At 49.0% G+C, this 19045-nt stretch overlaps 1 protein-coding gene across 2 annotated transcripts in view; it reads right to left on the bottom strand.

Moving 5' to 3' along the window:
• LOC115851733 (zinc finger CCCH-type antiviral protein 1-like) overlaps positions 1 to 19045 on the bottom strand; it is a 184598-nt gene that overhangs the window by 139832 nt on the left and 25721 nt on the right. Inside the window, exon 1 of one of the 2 annotated variants that reach the window (XM_030853948.2) lies at positions 12917 to 13097. The exons of the other annotated variant lie outside the window; for it this stretch is intronic. Coding sequence (XP_030709808.2) covers positions 12917 to 13076 — 160 coding nt within the window. The 5' untranslated portion in view covers positions 13077 to 13097. Of the gene's footprint in view, positions 1 to 12916; positions 13098 to 19045 lie in introns of those variants that run through there. 2 annotated transcript variants of the gene reach the window in all.

The raw sequence follows: 19045 nt of genomic DNA, 5'->3' as shown, positions 1-19045 counted from the left end.
CGCGGCATGTGGAATCTTCCCAGACCGGGGCACGAACCCGTGTCCCCTACATCGGCAGGCGGACTCTCAACCACTGCGCCACCAGGGAAGCCCTGAAATTTTTAATTTTTAATCTGAAGTAAAACAAAATGGCACCTTCACATAATACCCTAACTTTCAAAAGCCTGCTTCCTTCATTTCTCTTAATCAATATTTGGTGAGCACCTTCTTCTACATGCCCGGCCTTGGTTGTGCCTTCACAGCCAAGACTTCTGACACACGCAAGGGGCTGGCGAGGGGCCACAGGTGGCTCTGACTGAAGCTCTGGATCCACAGAGCTCACTCTACCAAGCGAGCAAAGCCTGTGTGTGGGCATTTCAATGGCAGAGTTCATGGAGTCATTCTCTAACATGGACCCAGAGCGAAGGAAACTCCCAAGGTGAGGACTCCTCCCACTAATTGTGTGACCTTAAGCAAGTTTGTGAACCTCTCTAACCTCTATTTTCCTCATCTGTAAAATGGGGATAACAGTAGTGCCTACCTCATGGAGTTGCTGTATGGATTAAACATGATACATTGCGCCTAGCACAATGTTTGGCACACGGCTAGCGCTCTGTAATTGTTGGGTATTATTATTCCCAGGTCAGCCCTGAGATTTCTGCAAGGGAAACCAGAGAAAGGAACGCAAAGGGGACCTCAATCAAAGGCCTGAGTGCCTACTAACAAGCAAGGAAATGCAAAAGAGATTTTGGGGGGTTTTTTGGTTTTTTGTTTGTTTGTTTTTTGGTACACGGGCCTCTCACTGTTGTGGCCTCTCCCGTTGCGGAGCACAGGCTCTGGACATGCAGGCTCAACGGCCATGGCTCACGGGCCCAGCCGCTCCACGGCATGTGGGATCTTCCCGGACCGGGGCACGAACCTGTGTCCCCTGCATCAGCAGGTGGACTCTCAACCACTGCGCCACCAGGGAAGCCCCAAAAGAGACGTTATAAAGTAGATATTTTTTACCTGTGAGTTTGGCAAAGATAATACAGATTGGTAACAGCCTATATTATGGAAAGGTAGAAGCAAAACTGGCACTCAGATTCATTGCTAGAAAGAATGTTGATTGCTTCAATCTTTCTAGAGAGCAACTTGGCAACATATACCAAAATTTAATACATGAATGCTGCTTAGTCCAATAGTTCTATTTGCAGGAATTTATGTTAAGGAAATAATTGGAAAAGCGTGCCAAGATAGATGTACAGGGCTTCCCTGGTGGCACAGTGGTTGAGAGTCCGCCTGCCGATGCAGGGGAGACAGGTTCGTGCCCCGGTCCAGGACCGTGGAGCGGCTAGGCCCATGAGCCATGGCCGCTGAGCCTGCGCGTCCAGAGCCTGTGCTCCGCAACGGGAGAGGCCACAACAGTGAGAGGCCCGCGTACAGCAAAAAAAAAAAAAAAAAAAAGTTAGATGTACAAAGATGCCCATAGCAGTGGGGTTTTTTTGGTTTTTTTTTTTAATTTAATTAATTAATTTATTTATCTATTTTTGGCTGCGCTGGGTCTTCGTTGTTGCGCGCGGACTTCTCATTGCGGTGGCTTCTCTTATTGCGGAGCACGGGCTCTAGGTGCGCGGGCTTCAGTAGTGGTGGCTCGCAGGCTCTACAGCGCAGGCTCAGTAGTTGTGGCGCACGGGCTTTGTTGCTCCGCAGCACGTGGGATCTTCCCAGACCAGGGCTCAAATCTGTGTCCCCTGCATTGGCAGGCGGATTCTTAACCACCACGCCACCAGGGAAGCCCAGCAGTGTTTTTTTATCACAGCACAAGTTGAAAGCAATATAATTATCCATCAACAGGAAACGGGGTAAATAAAGTGCAGAACATCCACAGCACTGAGTAAAGTCATGATGTGGATCTATATTTGCTGACAAGGGAAAGGCTCTAGGATAAAGTGTGAAGTGACAAAAAGCGAGTCAGCAAACAACACGTAGAAGACGGCACTGTTCCTTCACGTGTATGTGTGTGCGCTTATACGTGTGAAAAAAAAGTCTGAAAGGAGAAACACCAAAATGTCATAGTGGTTATATCTGAGTGGAAGGATCTGGGGTGATTTTCACTTTCTAACTCACATCTTTTTGTACCATCGGAATTCACTAAATGTGCAACAAATCCGACGTGTTAAGCCTCGTCACGTCACTCCTCTCGTTCTAATTCCCACCTTACCTGGGGTGACGACCAGTCCCGTGACACCTATGATACTCCCACCCAGCACCCACTTCCTCCCACTCCCCTCCCCGACCGTCTCTGCTTTGGGCACACTGGCCTCCTTCCCATCCCCCGACACGGGCACACTCCCACCTTTGTGCTGGCTGCTTCATCTGCAGGGAACACCACCCCCCAAAGACCTGCCTGGCTCACCCTCTGGCCTCCTTCAAATCTTAAGAGTAAGTGTTACCATTATGGCTTGAACCATGTCCACACACACACACCAAATTCATAGGTTGACGTCCTAACCTCGAATACCCCAGAATGTGACCTTATTTGGAAATAAGGTCACTGCAGATGTAGGTAGCTAAGATGAGGTCACACCGGTGTAGAGTGGGCCTCTAATCCAATGACTGTCCTTATAAAAAGGGGAAATTTGAACACCGACATGCACACAGGGAGAACCCCACGTGAAGACTGGAGTTTCGCTGCCACAAGCCAAGGCCTGCCAGAATCCAGGAGAGAGGCCTGGACAGACCCTCCCCACCACTGCCCTTCAGAGGGAGCTCGACCCTGCAGACCTTGACCTGGGACGTCTAGCGACCAGAACGCTGCCGCAATAAACTTCTGGTGTTTAGGTCGCGGGTTTGTGGCCCTTCATTATGGAGGCCCCAGCAGCTAATACAGGCACCCTCTTCACGTGGCCTCCCTCACCACCCAGATTCACACTTCAGCCCCTCACTCCCAAACCCTTTACTCCTCCACTTCTTCACCGCATTTTTCACCTAAAGGTAATTACATCATCATGTAATGACCTTTGTTCACTGCTGCATCCCCAGGGCCCAGCACAGTCTCGGCCCAGAGTAGGCTGCTCCAGAAAGATTTGCTGCACAGGTAAACAAACAACTCGGAACCAAACAGATCAAGTCTGGCCTGGCGGAGCTGACTGTCTAGTGGAGGGAGACGGAGAATAAACAGACCCGTGTAAGATGGTGATAAGTGCCGTGGAGACAAATCAGGGTCAGGTGCAAGGAATTACGGAGGGGCTGCTGTTTCTTGAAAATAGAGTTAGAGAAGGCCTCTCAGATGACGTGAGACTTGAGCAGAGACCTGAAAGAAGGGGTGCAGTAAACCATGGAGATCGCATCTGAGATAAGAATGTTCTAGGCAGAGGGAACAGTAAGTACACATTAGTGGAAGGAACACATACCATTTTTACAATCAGAAAAAAAAATAAAACTATTGTAAGTCTGAAAATGCATCCAAATATGTAAAAGCCCAATTCCAAGGGCAAGGAAGAAGAATCTGGTTTTATAAATTCTTAAGACTCTATTCAGGCCCAGGATGAAAACTCCAGCCCCTTCCTAGAGTCCCCTTCCCCAGCCCCAGCCCCATCTCATCCTCCATCAAATGGCTTTCTCAACACTACAGGTGAGGTGAGGTGAGGTAAGAAGTGATGTATGAGGGGCAGGTAAGGTGAGGTGAGAGATAAAGCATAAGGTGAAAGGTGAGGTGAGAGATAAAGTGTAAGGTGAAAGGTGAGGTTAGAAGTGAGGGATGAGGGATGAGGTGACATGAGGTGAAGTGGTCCTGAGGCTGAGAGGCCTGGAGATCCCTGATGGTGCCACAGAGCCAAGTGCAGGAAATGTGACTGCTGTCCTAGCCACCAGCTGCCGACTCGCCCCCATCAGATCTGGCCTCTGATGGCCTGCAGAGGCCTTTCCATCCCAGCCTGTCAGCTGCCTCAGCCGGCATGTTCCCACAGCGAGCACCTGTCCTGTGTTCCTGCCCTGCCCCCAGGCCACAGTGGCTCCCAGCTCTGATGAATGTTCATTCCTGCTACCCAACCAGCTAGTTCCTACTCTGCCTCACTTTGGTTTTTTAATAACCGTAGTTTTAAAAAACCCACATAAGGGACTTCCCTGGTGGCACAGTGGTTGGGAGTCCGCCTGCCTATGCAGAGGACACGGGTTCGAACCCTGGTCCAGGAAGATCCCACATGCCGCGGAGCAACTAAGCCCGTGCGCCACAACTCCTGAGCCTGTGCTCTAGGGCCCTTGAGCCACAACTACTGAAGCCTGCGCACCTAGAGCCCGTGCTCCACAACAAGCCACCGCAATGAGAAGCCCGCGCACCGCAACGAAGAGTAGCCCCCGCTCGCCGCAACTAGAGAAAGCCCGCGCGCAGCAACGAAGACCCAACGCAGCCAAAATATAAATAAATGTTTTTAAAAAATAAAATTAAAACCCCCATAATATTTACTGTCTTAACCATTTTTAAGTGTTCAGTGGCGTTAAGTCCATTTACATTGTCGTGCCACCAATCTCCAGAACTTTCTTCATCTTGCAAAACTGAAACTCCGCTCCCATTGAACACTAACTCCCCTTCCCTCCTCCCCTCAGCCCCTGGCGGGCACCACTCTACTTTCCATCTCTGTGATTCTGACAACTCTAGATACCACATAACTGGAGTCATACAGTTTTTGTCTTTTTGTGACTGTCTTACTTCACCTAGCATTAATGTCAAGGCTCATCCATGTTGCAGCCTATATGAGAACTTCCTTCTTTTGTAAGAAGGAATAACAACTCCCTTGTATGGACGGACCACATTGTGTTCATGTCTGTTGACGGGCACTTGAATTGCTTCCACGTTCACCTCACTTTTGACACCTGTTTGCTTCAGCTGCCTCCAGGTGCTTTTGTAATCCTCAGCTGTCACCACCAAGATCGCTGCAGGGCAATGCAGGGCTGGCCGAAAGGCCTCCCAACACGCCCAGGCCGAGGGCGAACAGCAGCAGGAGCAGTTCTCTAAGCGACGTGTCCCACCAGACGCCAGCCCAGCTCTGAACCCGCGGCTGCCCCTTCGCTCAGTCTTCCCAACCAACTTGAAACCTGAATGTTTACGAGCTGAAGACTCCCCACTAACAGGCAACAACCAAAAGTCTTGGAAACGCACCCAACCTCAAGGAAACACTGCCTAGGCCAGAGCTTTTCAAACCTTAGTGTGCAGACAACTCACCAAGGCAGGCCCTTAAAATGTAGATTCAGCAGATCCGGGCGGGACCTGGGTGCGTGCCTTCCTAATGCGCTCCTGAGGCTGCTCCACGCAGCACGCAGCACGCAGCACGCAGCACGCGCAAAGGCCTTGCCGCCTCCCCTCCCCTCCCCCACCCCGTCCACACCTATCTCCTGGTTTCAGTGCAAGTTCTCCTACAAGATGGCTGTGGAAGACTGTGTGTGTCGGTGTGTCTGTGTGTCTGTGTGTGTGTCTTCCCCCTTTGAAGGCTCCCAGCAGGATTTCCCCAGCGTTTACAGCAGCCCTTCAGGCTGTCTGGCTCCAAAGTTAATCCCAGCACCCAAAACCACGGTAATGAAGGGTTCCTTCCACAGGCCCCAACACGAGAACAAAGAAAGGAGCGGGGAGAGTCTCCCATTGGCTCCACAGGGCCGCAAACACCTGCCCATCACCACGAGCAGGAGGCCCCCAAGCCCCGACCTCCCGCTGAGACGTGCCACCCACCGCCCAGGACGGCTGTCACCCCCTCACGTTCTGCCCAGGCTCTGGGCCACCAGGGCCGCAGGAAAGGCAAGCAGAGCGCGCCTGCCGGGCCTGCTGCCGAGACAGGCCTCCTAGTTGCAGCCGGGCCGGGCACCGCCCGGCGATTCGTCCACTCACCTCCTCTTCATCTCCTCCGGAGACCAGTGGTGGTCTCCTTCCTCACGCTCCCGAGCCCCTCTCACAGCTGCCTTCTTCTCAGAAGAGGGCCTCGTCCACCATCCCCACGAACGGGGGGGTCAGTCACCAGCCCCTCAGCCCATCTCTGCCCCCAGGTCTAGCCTCCTCCTGCTCTCCTCCAGCCTAAAGTGAATCCCTCCAGGGCTTCCCTGGTGGCGCAGTGGTTAAGAATCCACCTGCCAATGCAGGGGACACAGGTTCGAGCCCTGGTCCAGAAAGATCCCACGTGCCGCGGAGCAACTAAGCTCGTGCGCCACAGCTACTGAGCCTGCGCTCTAGAGCCTGCGAGCCACAACTACTGCGCATGCGTTCTAGAGCCCGTGAGCCACAACTACTGAGCCCGCGCTCCGCAGCGAGAAGCCACCGCAATGAGAAGCCCGCGCACCACAACGAAGAGTAGCCCCCTCTCGCCACAACTAGAGAAAGCCCGCGCGCAGCAACGAAGACCCAATGCAGCCAAAAATAAATAAAATAAATGAATTTATTTTAAAAATAAATAAATAAAGTAAATTCCTCCACTCTTCCCTGGGTCTCATACCCTCCAAACCCCCGGGAGCCTTCGCTCCGGCGCTCACTGCCGCCCCTTCCAGCCACATCTGTCTCCTCCTCCAGCCCACCCCGTACTGGCCGATTCCTCCCCTTCCTCACCGGCCCCAGGGACTCCTACTTGCCGCTCCCCCTTCACCCTCCCTGAACGTCCTGCCTTATTTCACCCCCGTGAACAGACACAGCACCCCCCAAAGCAGGACTCGGCCCTCCGGCAGTTGCCGGCCGGTTACCACGAAGCACAAACTGGAGTTGAAAAGCAGCCTCTCTGCGGCTGAGCCTCGATCTGAGGAGGGCAAGTCTCAGGCTTCAAATCCTTTCACTTCCCCCTCTTGTTGGCCCTTTTCAGCACCAACGTTCTGAATACTCTGCACCCGCCACGTCCTAGTCCCCGCTCCCGCCCGCATGTCCTACATCCCCGCTCTTCTCCCACTGCTCCATCCACTGCTTCCCCCTCCTTCCTCATCCAGCCCAGACTCCACACGGCGGCATCCCCACCACAGATCCCTCCACTGCCCTCGGCCCTTCACCGCGTCTGCCCAAGATTCCCAAACCTGACTCAAGCCAACCGCCCACGTTCCCTGGCCACACACGGCCAGTCAGATGCTACAGGACAGACGGCATCACATATGCACTGGCGACACTACAGACTTCTCCCATTACCTTAGGCTTCACTCCCAACCTTCCAGCAGTCCCCCCCGATTCCTTCCCCCATTATTTCTCCCCCACTCGCTATGGTGCGCCAGCCTGCCCACGGGAGCTTCTTCACTTTGCAGGAATTACCCTTCAGTTACTTCTACTCTTTCTTAAATTTTCAACCACTGTATCTTTACTGATTGTTCCTTGAAGCCTATAAACATGACCAAGTCTATACATGTTTTCAAAATTTCCATCAACCCCACGCCACCATGAAGTGACAGGTGGCAAATCTGGTCACATCACTTCCTTCTTGCCTAACTACCTGCAGGGGCTCCCGTGGTTCTCGTGACCTCCGAGTCTGACTCCACAGCCTGTGCTCTTGGGACTAGGTTTATGAGGTGGGGTGGGAGTGGGGATCTAGGATGCAAGGGATCAGGAGAAAATGGACACGGTGGGTGTCCTGGGGGTGGGGATGCAGGAGGGAAGAGTGGAGGAGGATTTTTTTAAAAAAAGAAGTATTGAATACAATGGCCTTCAGTAAGTCACTGGGCTAGGACATCTACAGGACAGTGAGACAGTGACACTCACAAACATTCAGTAGAAGTAGGACAGTTGCTATAACAAGTGCATTCCAAGGTATCCAACCTGTGGACCTGAAATATAAGAGCTAAAGGGAACTTAGAGATCATCTCAGCGACCCCTTATTACACTGATGAAATAACTCAGGACACGGTGACCTATCCACAGTCACACAGCAAGTCACTGGCTGAGAAGAGCACGTTCAGGTATGTTAACTCACAATTCAATGTGCTTTCCAACAAATCATGCTGCCTAAGCACATGAGAGAGAAATCATGTCACAGTGAGCTGCAGATGAAAGGTGGGTGGTCACAACTTGGAAACAAATTAGATCAGTGAGAACAGCATCTTCCTATCTGGGAAAATCAACCTAGTGTAATTATAATTACAGTAATTAGCTGCCTCTAGCACCCAAGGCACTGAGAAAAAAAAACCTGTGGCTCCCAGGTCCCCCGTGACTTTTCACAACCCTGCTGGGTTTTGTTTTCAGGATTAAATGAGGCATTTCCTGACAAAGACCGCAGCAGCTGTTCCCTAGGGGCCAGGAGGTGAGGATTTAAAATGACATCCTCTATGCCCTTTGATTCTCAACCCAAAGACAACCAAGCAAACAAGATATAACCAAAAACAGTTTCAATGTCACGATTTTAAATCAACTGTTCTAACAGTTAAAAGACAATTGCAAGATATTAAGTGGTATATCCCCAAAATGCCATTAACTTTCAATTAGGGGTTTATGGTATCTGGATCATTGGTTCCAAGGTGAAGGTGCCTAAAAATCAGCGGTGAACTTGTTAAAAAGGAAGATTCCCAGTTACTCCCACCGAAGATTCTAATGTAGGCCAAGGGTGAGCCCAGAAATCTACATTCTTTTTTTTTTTTTTTTTTTTTTTTTGTGGTTCGCGGGCCTCTCACTGCTGTGGCCTCTCCCGTTGCGAAGCACAGGCTCCGGACGCGCAGGCCCAGCGGCCATGGCTCACCAGCCCAGCCACTCCGCGGCATATGGGATCTTCCCGAACCGGGGCACGAACCCGTATCCCCTGCATCGGCAGGCGGACTCTCAACCACTGCGCCACCAGGGAAGCCCAGAAATCTACATTCTTAACAAGCACCCACACGTCCCCAAGAGGCTCGAGGAATCACACCTTCGAAACATTTATCTAAGTCTTTGTTTATAGGTACTAAACCACTCAAAAAGTGTAACAATATTCACCTCAAAAAGCTAATAATAAAATAGTGCATTAAGATAAAAATTTAACATGCCATGAAGCGCAATGAAGAAAAACAAATGGCAGATTTTGCTAATCAAAATAATCAAATTTCAAGATTATAGAAAATTTAAAAGAAAATCCATTTGGAGGGGGAGAACACAACAAAAAGGAGGAAAAAAAGGTTGTTATCTTTAATACATAAAGAAAAATTTTAAATATATACGTGTGTGTGTGTATATATATATATATCACAGGTAAATAAGCAAAAACAGAAAATTCGCAGAATACAAATACAAAATAAACAGAAAATATTCAACTCAAGGGACTTCCCTCGTGGAGCAGTGGTTAAAAATCTGTCTGGCAATGCAGGGGACACGGTTTCGAGCCCTGATCCAGGAAGATCCCACATGCCGCAGAGCAGCTAAGCCCCTGCACCACAACTACTGAGCCTGCACTCTAGAGTCCGCGTGCCACAACTAGTGAGCCCACGTGCCACAGCTACTGAAGCCCATGCACCGAAAGCCCAGAAAGCCCGTGCTCCACAAGAGAAGCCACCACAATGAAAAGCCCGCACACAGCAACAAAGGGAAGCCCCTGCTCGCCACAACTAGAGAAAGCCCGCGTGCAGCAACAAAGACCCAACACAGCCAAAAATGATAAATAAAGAAATAAATTTATATTAAAAAATTCAACTCAAGAGTAATAAAAAATTAAAGCAACAAGAGTTTTAAAAATAATATTCCATGCTGGTTATGATGAAGTGAAACAGTAAACTGCATAAACTGCTTGGGTTAATTTCAGCATTACAGCTTTACATAAAAAGTTGATTCATTCAACAACCACCTACTGAGACACGTATTAGGCACCCAGCGGAGCCCACGCACAAAGAAATATAGACAAAGCCTTACCTACGTAGCTATTCATCATAGCATTATTTATAACAACAGAAAAAGCTGGAAATAATAAAAGAATAATTAAGTAAATTATTAGGATGGAAACTGTTTTTGAACAATATTTAATGAATAGGGAGATGCTTAAGTTAAATATTGAGTGAAAAAAGTAAATACATATAATTCAGTTTTCTTTTTATTAACGTTAACAAAGGAAAGACAAAATTATTTACAGTGTTAGCTATAGGTTATGGGATTATGGATACCTGTTTTCTGTACCTTCCAATAATTTCTGAAGTTATCAATTTCATAACTATTATTTTAAGAAAGACTTATCCCTGAATAAGATGAAGAAATGGGCACAACCCTTTCTTTTAATATTGTGGATGTAGGATCTCCTAAAAGGACTCCATTCAAAAATAAGTCCAAAATATTACAATTTGTTTCCACAAGACCAAACTTATAAATGTTTAAACAAGCAAACAAAAAAGGGCACAATCAAAATGCTGAATGAAATAGAAATAGACAAGAAATCAATAAAACATAGAAATTTAAACAAAGACTGAAATAAGGGGAGCAACTGGAGGGTGGACTCCATTTAACAAAAGTTAACAAGGAAAGACAAACCTGCGGAAGGAGACGCGAGTTTGCAGACAACCACAGAAGGGACTACAGCCTCATCTAGGAGACCCAAGGCAGGAGTAAGACATGCCACTTTCTGACTAATACCACTTACTCTTCAGAAAGAGAACTACCACGGCATGTTCGGCAAAGCCTCCCCAGCCCCGCTCCAATGGTGAAAATACAACACTCAGGAAGAGGAGCCAGAGGGTCCTGGTGGCACAGAGACAAGACGTGGACTGAAATGCAGCATCTCTTCAGGATCACCTGCCACTCACCATGCCCAGCTATCCTACATCAGGAAGCCACCCTCCACCAATATCACTCCTCTCAGCCTTCAAGTGGATCGGGGCCACCTTTAAGAGGTCTTCCTTAAGGAGCCCTTTCACTCACTGCCTCTCCTATCCAGTGACAGTCCGTGCAGGGGTCGGCACCTGCTTATGCGCTGCTCTGGGTCTCCACCTGGATCCTTGAGGACCGGCGCTGTGTCCCTCCCCTTCTCAGTTCCTATCCTATGACCCAGACTAGAAGCAGCTTTATGGTTATTATTTTTTGCGTGCCTCAACCAGGGGAGCCCAATACACCAACCCATGAAGAAGTCTCTGCTTCCGTGCTGTCAGCTCTAGAGCGGAAATATAATTTCAAGTCACCAGGTTGAATATTTGTATTTGGGGTTTAAGGGGGAACAGGAACAGACTTGCACCGACGAGAAAGTTATGGAGGAACAGTACAAACAGCTCCATTTATTCTAAATTTATCAAGAGAATTACTTATATTATCCACAACACCTGCAGCAAATCCAGATGGCCATGTTCACATGGGGAAGCTGAAGAGAGGTTACATGCGTAGAGTCTGGAGTCAAACTAACCTAAACTCCTGAAGCCTTAGTTTTCTCATCTGTAAAATGAGTGTGATCGGATCATGTAAGTAAAATGCAGCACCTGGCGTACAGCAAGCACTCAGTAAATGGGAACAATTAGCTTGCCACGTCCCCCAGCAGATGAATCCATGAGTATCAGATGGGCTTGCTTTGTTGACTAACGCCAAGAGCCCTCTTCATGATTACCTCTTCCCGTGGAAAGCTCTGGGTCTCCGCTCCTCTGGACACACAGGCTAGAACGCTCAGAGGCAGGACTGGGAGCTGAGGAGCTAGGTCAGACAAAGCTGTTTACACTCTCTGTGTACTGCATGAAAGAGACCCATTTTGTCCCCCCAGCTCTGGTGTGACTCCCTGAGCAGGGCTCTACCACCCAGTTATGGGAAATCTATGAGGAGGTCTCAGGTGTGCATAAGTCCACGGGTTAAGAGCCGTAAGGAGAATGGAAAAGAGATGAGTCTGCACCAACTAGCCTGTGACCTTGAGCAAGTCACTTCTCTGTCAGTTTCCTCTTCAGTCAGAGGAGCAGTTCCATTCTATGATCCCTTAAGTCCCTTCCTATGCTTTTTTGTCCCATCCTCTATCTGGCACTGGTTATAATTCTGACAGTGAGGTCCAGGGACACCTTCAAATGTGTTCCATTTCCTTCCAAAGCCACTTGCCAGTCCTCTGGCACTGCTCCCATGAGAAGGGAGGATTTGGAGTGGCTTCCATGGCTTTCTGGTTTTGTTCAGTGTGCAGCAGCTCTGCGCACTGCTCACTCCACCTTTCCTGCCCCCAAAGTGGTCAAGTGTGTGTGTGCTGGGGCAATCACTGGCTTGCAGCATGTCATCTCAGAGATGGTTTCCAGACCATCCTCTGTGTAGGCTCGGGGTGGACAAATAAACATTTCAGAGAAGCAATATGAATTAAATCATTTCCTCAACAACAAAACCCGCCCACATGCTTCTTCATAAATCATGCCTCCTAATTCCACGCTAACAGTCAGTAAACTGCATCTATTATAAAAACAACCCTTACTCCTTTCATGCCCTGACACTTAAGAATCACAATATTTTCACATTCTGTTGTATTCATGCCTTTGCAGAAGTAACAGCAATAGCTATTTCCCTGGAAAGATCCATGGCCAGGGCGCTTTCCAAGAGATACTCTTTGAATGTTCTTTGTGTCCTGGTGCACTGGGGGACACCGCCAGCTGCCTGCATCGGGGGGAAGCAGGGCCACCCAGAGTAATGCAATACTGTCTTCAAGCAAACACACCGAATGTACCCCTTCGCCCCGACAATAAAGTATTTCCAAAAATTTGATGTAACCATATTCATATAGTCATGCACAAATACAATTCCAGTGCCTGCGTTTTGCAGGGAAAATAAAGGCACATTCTGAGATGAAGCCACCAGACCCGCCACAGGCTCCCTGGATAACAGAATAGCTTTGCAGACCTTCAGCAAGATTGGCCAGAACCCGCTTGCTTTTTCGTATTATTTTCTGCGTGTCTTTATTTGCTGGGCCCAACAAGAATGGAAAAGCATCTCAAGAAAGGAGGGCGAGGGAGCGGTGGAGAATAAAAGAGGATGGGCGGGGAAAGCCGGATTTTGAAAATAGCAGCAATGAAGGAAGGCAGGGTCGCGCCGGAGGGTCTCCGCGGTGCTTACCTGGGGCGCACAAGGCCGGCCGGGCCAGCAGCAGCAGCCAGAGGCCGGGGAGCAGCAGCCCCGAGCGGCGGCGGCGGCGGCGGCGGGCGCGGCGGGCGGAAGGCCCGCGGTCGCTCGGCCCCGGGACCAGCGCGACCCCGGCGCGGGTCTTCCCCTCCATGGCCGCGCCTCGGCGTCGGCGCCGCGCCTCTGGCTGTCCCGGTCGGCGCCCCGGCCCGGCCTCGCGGCTCAGCGCTCTCAGGCCCGGGAGGGGCGGCCGCTGCGGCGGCGACTGCTGGGACGGGGTGCCGCGCACCGGCGCGGAGGGAGGCCGGCGAGGCGGGGGCTGGCCGGGGGCCGGAACCGCGGACGGACGGGGGCAGCCAGCCGCACGCCGGCCTCCCCGCTCCGCCCCCTTCGGAGCCTCCAAGCCGCTGCCCGGCAACGCGCGGGCCCGAGCGCGGGCAGGCGAGCACCACCTCCCGGCCGGCCGGGCTCCTGCCTGCGGGGCTGCAAACGGCAGGCGCGGGGCGCGGGCGCACGGGGGCTGCGCGGCGCGGGGTCGAAGCCCGGCCCGCCCCCGGGATCCGCCTCCTGGGTGGGGACGCGCGGGACGCTGGGGGCCTGGGCCCGGCCGGCGGCCGGCGCCGCCCCGACCCGCACGGAACACCCGGTCCGCCGCCCTGATGGCCCGGCGCGTCCCGCCCCCGGGGGCGCCCGCCGGCAGGGAGGCCCACGAGGAGGGGTCAGAGCCGGAAAACCTGGCCGGCGCGAACGTGACGGGCTTCTCGCTCCTCCTCTGGCTTGAGTCTGTGCGGGGCAGCAGGTGTGAGTGGGGCGCCTGCGTTGGTAGGACAGCCTTCGGGGACAAAGCGAAGGAAAGGTCGGGTTCCCTTCCCAGGAGCTCGACGTGCAGTAGAGGAGGCGAGAAAAGGCGCACACAGCTCTACCCATCCTGCCTCCCGTCTAGAGGTCTTGCCTCCTGTCCAGGTCATTTGGAAAGGAACATGCAGGATGCTCTGAGTTTGGGAAACCCGCAAACCGCGCATGTAGTAGGCCTGCAGAAGGCGCCTGCAGAATCGAATTGAAGCAGAGCTGGAGAGACCCACACACGTTTAGGCCCTTTTAGGGAAAGCAACGCGCTTGGGAGGTGAAGAGAGTGTCAAAGGATCAGCATTTGGCGGGGTAGAGTTCAGGGTGGGTGGCTGGGATCAGGAAAGCAACGGAGGGAATTAACATTTGTCGAGTACCTGCTATGCGCCGGGCATCGAGCTCCGAGGACGCCCGGGGGGGGGGGTTAAAGGCCTAGGAACATGGAATTGGCAGTTTTGGATATCGCCATCCCATTGGAATGCTTGCACCAATCAGGTTATGAAAGGTGTGAATTGGGGACACTATGGTATTGCCAGGAAGCTATAGTGGACAGTGGAAAATGTGAATCATCCACATTAACAAAAGGATGCACGTTGCTCTCCAGTCCGCTTGCCCTGCTGGGCCCAGCCTTGCAGCGTCAGCCCAACTAGGCTTCTTGCCTGGTGGTAAGATTGTTGGAGAATCAGAAATAGCCCTCCCTCAGAATATGGCTGAGGGGCTTCCCTGGTTGGCTCAGTGGTTAAGAATCTGCCTGCCAATGCAGGGGACACGGGTTCGAGCCCTGGTCCGGGAAGATCCCATATGCCGCGGAGCAACTAAGTCCGTGCACCACAACTCTTTGGTGAATATCCAAAGAAAATCACTATTGTGAAGAGATATCTGTACTCCCACGCTCAGTGTAGCATTCCTCACAATAGCCAAGACTGGGAAACTACCTAAGCACTCATCAACAGGTGAATGGATAAATGTAGTACACAAACACAAACACACACACACACACACACACACACACACACACACAGAGGAATATTATTCAGCTATGAAAAAGAAGGGAATCCTGTCATTTGCAACAACGTGGATGGACCTTAGGGGCATTATGTTAAGTGAAATATGTCAGAGAAAGACAAATACCGTATGATCTCACTTATTTATGAAATCTAAAAACATGGAGCTCAGGGGACTTCCCCAGTAGTCCAGTGGTAAAGACTCTGCCTTCCAATGCAGGGGTTGCAGGTACAATCCCTGGTCAGGGAACTAAGATCCTGATCTAGAAAAATAAGACAGACACTTAGGTGAAGTAGAGAAGAGAGAAAAGGGAAGCTGCGATAGAATAAGGACTCAAACATCTGGCTAAAGGGTCTAGATTTAACTTTGTAGGCAATGGGGTATCATTAATGATTTTTGGAGATATTAGAACTAAGCACAAGAAGGATTACTCTATTAACAATATATAAGATGATTTGGAGAGAGAAAAGACTACAAGTGGAGAGACCCAATTAGGATAAGATCTTAGCAGTGCATGACTGAAGTATCAAGAATCATAAGGTTTTTCACCATCAAATAGACATTTTAAAAAATTGATTATATCCATTTGTGCCAGAGTATGGGGAAATAGGCACTCTCAGATTCTAGTGGTGGAGGTGTAAATTGGTATAGCCATTTGGGAGGATGATTTAGCCTTATCTATCAGAATTTAAAATCAGCTCACCATCTGGTGCAGAAAATTCCACTTCAATATGTGTATATATATATATATATATTCTTTTTTTTTTTTTTGCTTTTGCTTTTGCTTTTCTTTCCCTTCCTTCCTTCCTTCTTTCTTTTCTTTTCTTTTTAGCCAGGCTTAATTCAGACAGGTAAATTCAGCCAAATAATTCAATCAGATAAAATTTACCTTTTTTTAAAGTGTACGTACAGCTCAATGGGTTTTGACATGAGTAACTGTCACTACATTCAAGATATGGAACTTTCCTATTGCCCTAAAAAGTTCCCTTGTGCCAGCCTACAGTCTATCCCCTGCCCCTACCCCAATCCCTGGCAACCACCAATCTGATTTCTGTTTCTATAGCTTTGCCTTTCCCAGAATTTCATATAAATGGGATAACACAGTACGTAGCCTTTTGTGTCTAGTTTCCTTTACTTAGCATAATGTCTTGTGATTCATCCAAGTTTTTGCATACATCAGTAATTTGTCCCTTTCTATTGCTAACTAGTATCCCACTGAGTGGCTATACCACCATTTGTTTATCCACTCACCAACTGATGGACATTTGGGTTGTCTTTAATTCTGTTTTGTTTTGGCTGTTATGAATACAGCTGCTATAAACATTTGCTTCCAGGTCTTTGTGTGAGCCCATTTTCATTTCTCTTAAGTAAAAACCTAGGATTCGAATTGCTACGTCATGTGGCAAATGTATGTTTAACTTTATATAAAACTGCCAAACTGTCTTCCGAAGTGGATATAATAGTTTACATTCTCACCAGCAACGTATGAGAGTTCTGGTTGTTCCACGTCTTTGTTAGCTCTTGGTTTTATCAGTCATTTTAATTTGAATCATTCTAGTAGCCATGCAGTGATACCTTGTTGTGGTCTATAATTTGCATTTTCCTGATGACTAATGATGTTGAGCAACATTTTATGTGCTTACTTTCCATTAATATTTCTTTCTTGAAGTGCCTGTTTGAATCTTTTACTAATTTTATAATTGCATTGTTTTCTTATTATCAAGTTGTAAGTATCTTTACATATCCTGGATATAAACTCTTTTTCAGATAAGTATTTTTGCAAATATTTTCTCTTAGTCCATAGCTTGTCTTTTTTTTTTTTTTTTTTTTTTGGCCACACCGTGCAGCAGGCAGTATCTTATTTCCCCAACCAGGGATCGAACCTGTGTCCCCTGCAGTGGAAGCACACAGTCTTAACCACTGGATTGCCAGGGAAGTCCCCATAGCTTGTCTTTTTATTCTCTCTTTTTTTTTTAAGATTTTTTAAAAATTATTATTTTATTTATTTATTTTTGGCTGTGTTGGGTCTTCGCTGCTGCGTGTGGGCTTTCTCTAGTTGTGGCGAGCGGGGGTACTTTTCGTTGTGAAGCGTGGGCTTCTCACTGCGATGGCTTCTCTTTTTTTTTTTTTTTTTTGCGGTACGCGGGCCTCTCACTGCTGTGGCCTCTACCGTTGCGGAGCACAGGCTCCGGACGCGCAGGCTCAGTGGCCATGGCTCACGGGCCCAGCCGCTCCGCGGCATGTGGGATCTTCTCGGACCGGGGCACGAACCCGTGTCCCCTGCATCGGCAGGCGGACTCTCAACCACTGCGCCACCAGGGAAGCCCCTACGATGGCTTCTCTTGTTGCAGAGCACGGGTTCTAGGCGCGTGGGCTTCAGTAGTCGCAGCATGCAGGCTCAGTAGTTGTGGTGCACGGGCTTACTTGCTTCGCGGCATGTGGGATCCTCCCGGACCAGGGCTCCAACCCATGTCCCCTGCATTGGCAGGCAGATTCTCAACCACTGCGCCACCAGGGAAGCCCATCTTTTTATTCTCTTAATAGTATCTTTTGAAAAGCATAAGTTTTTAACTTTGATGGAGTCCAATTTGTAATTTTTTTTGGCTTATGCTTTTTATGTCCTGTCTAAGAAAATTTTTATCTAACCCAAGGTCACAAATATTTTCTCCTATGTTTCCTTCTAGAAATGTAATGTTTTAGCTCTACAACTCATCTGAGTCAACTTTTATATATTTTGCTAGATAAAGTTTGAAGTTAACTTTTTGCATAAGGTGTCCAGTTATTATAGCACTATTTGTTGAAAAGACTATCATTTCTCCATTGAATCAATTTTATACTTTTTCAAAATTTATTACAATGTACATGTGGGTCTATTTTTGGACTTTCTATTCTGTTCCCTGTAAGATCTATCTATCACATGAGGGAGGGGAGAAAGCAAGATTACAGTATAGTGTAATTCCATTCATGAAAAAAAAAGTATTGATTGGAAATCCACTTTCCCAGTGGGAAAAGAAATAAAATTGGGAGAGGGGTTGAGGAGTAAATATTTGAAGAGAAATGTTCACTTTCATGGAGAGGAACATTCATTTGTTACTCTATATCTGAATGCATCTGACTATAATAATATTACATCATTTGCATTTTTAACACAAGCATACTGCTTTTGTATTTAAACTTTTTTTAACTAAAAACTTTGTGAGTTTGAGGGGAAATCAGAAAATGGATGAGACACATTCTGGATGTTAAATCAGCTCATGAAATATGAGGAGAGAAAAGAATAAAAGATGATTCAGAGGTTTTGAGGCCATATGTTCAAGGGTAGATCAAAGGAAGCCAGTGGAGAGGCTGGGGTGGAGGACGAAAAAGGTTGGGTGTTGAATGCGCTGCGGGGAGCTGGGCCAACACCCAGGGAGTGATGTTAGCACGAGTGGTGGGTGGTGGAGGTGAGCCTCAGGCTTGGGAGATAAGGCAGGTAGGGCTAAAAGTACAGATATGGAAATCATTTGCGCAGAATTATTAGCTAAAGATGTGACAGTGAATGAGTATGCCTGGGAAGAGAGGAAAGCAGAGAAGAGGGCTGAAGACAGGCCCTTGAGAAAGACCTTCATGTTGAAAAAACGGAAGAGGAGGCAATGAAAAAGGCAAGGAAAGACTCTGAGAGAAAGCTGAGGAGAACGACTGAAATGTGATGTCACCAAGGGCCTAGAGGGCCGTTTCAGAAGGCCATGGTCAATGTCAGGGACAATAGGACTGAGAAGATCTCTTTGGACTCGATGACATGGTCATTAAAAAGAAATTTTCTCTTGAAATGGGGGATGGAGAAGGGTAATAACAAGAGTAAAAGAATGAGCTGGTTGGGAAATAATGGAGGCTACAGAGAAAGGTTATCTGGCAGGGTTGAGATATGTTTTAGGATAGATAAACCTGAACATCCCCGTAGGTACAACAGAAGGTGTCTGAAGACAGCGAGAGAATAAAATGCAAGGGAGGGGCTTCCCTGGTGGCGCGGTGGTTAAAAATCCGCCTGCCAATGCAGGGGACACGGGTTCGAGCCCCGGTCAGGGAACATCCCACATGCCGCGGAGCAACTAAGCACATGCACCACAACTCCTGAGCCTGAGCTCTAGAGCCCGTGAAATACAACTACTGAAGCCCATGCGCCTAGAGCCTGTGCTCCGCAACAAGAGAAGCCACCGCAGTGAGAAGCCTGTGCACCACAACGAAGAGTAGCCCCGGCTCGCCGCACCTAGAGAAAGCCTGAGCGCAGCAACG

The sequence above is a fragment of the Globicephala melas genome, chromosome 9, assembly GCF_963455315.2.
Source record: "Globicephala melas chromosome 9, mGloMel1.2, whole genome shotgun sequence".
Classification (NCBI taxonomy): domain Eukaryota; kingdom Metazoa; phylum Chordata; class Mammalia; order Artiodactyla; family Delphinidae; genus Globicephala; species Globicephala melas.
Note: the sequence above shows the minus strand (reverse complement) of the source record. Positions and strands in the feature narration are given on the sequence as shown.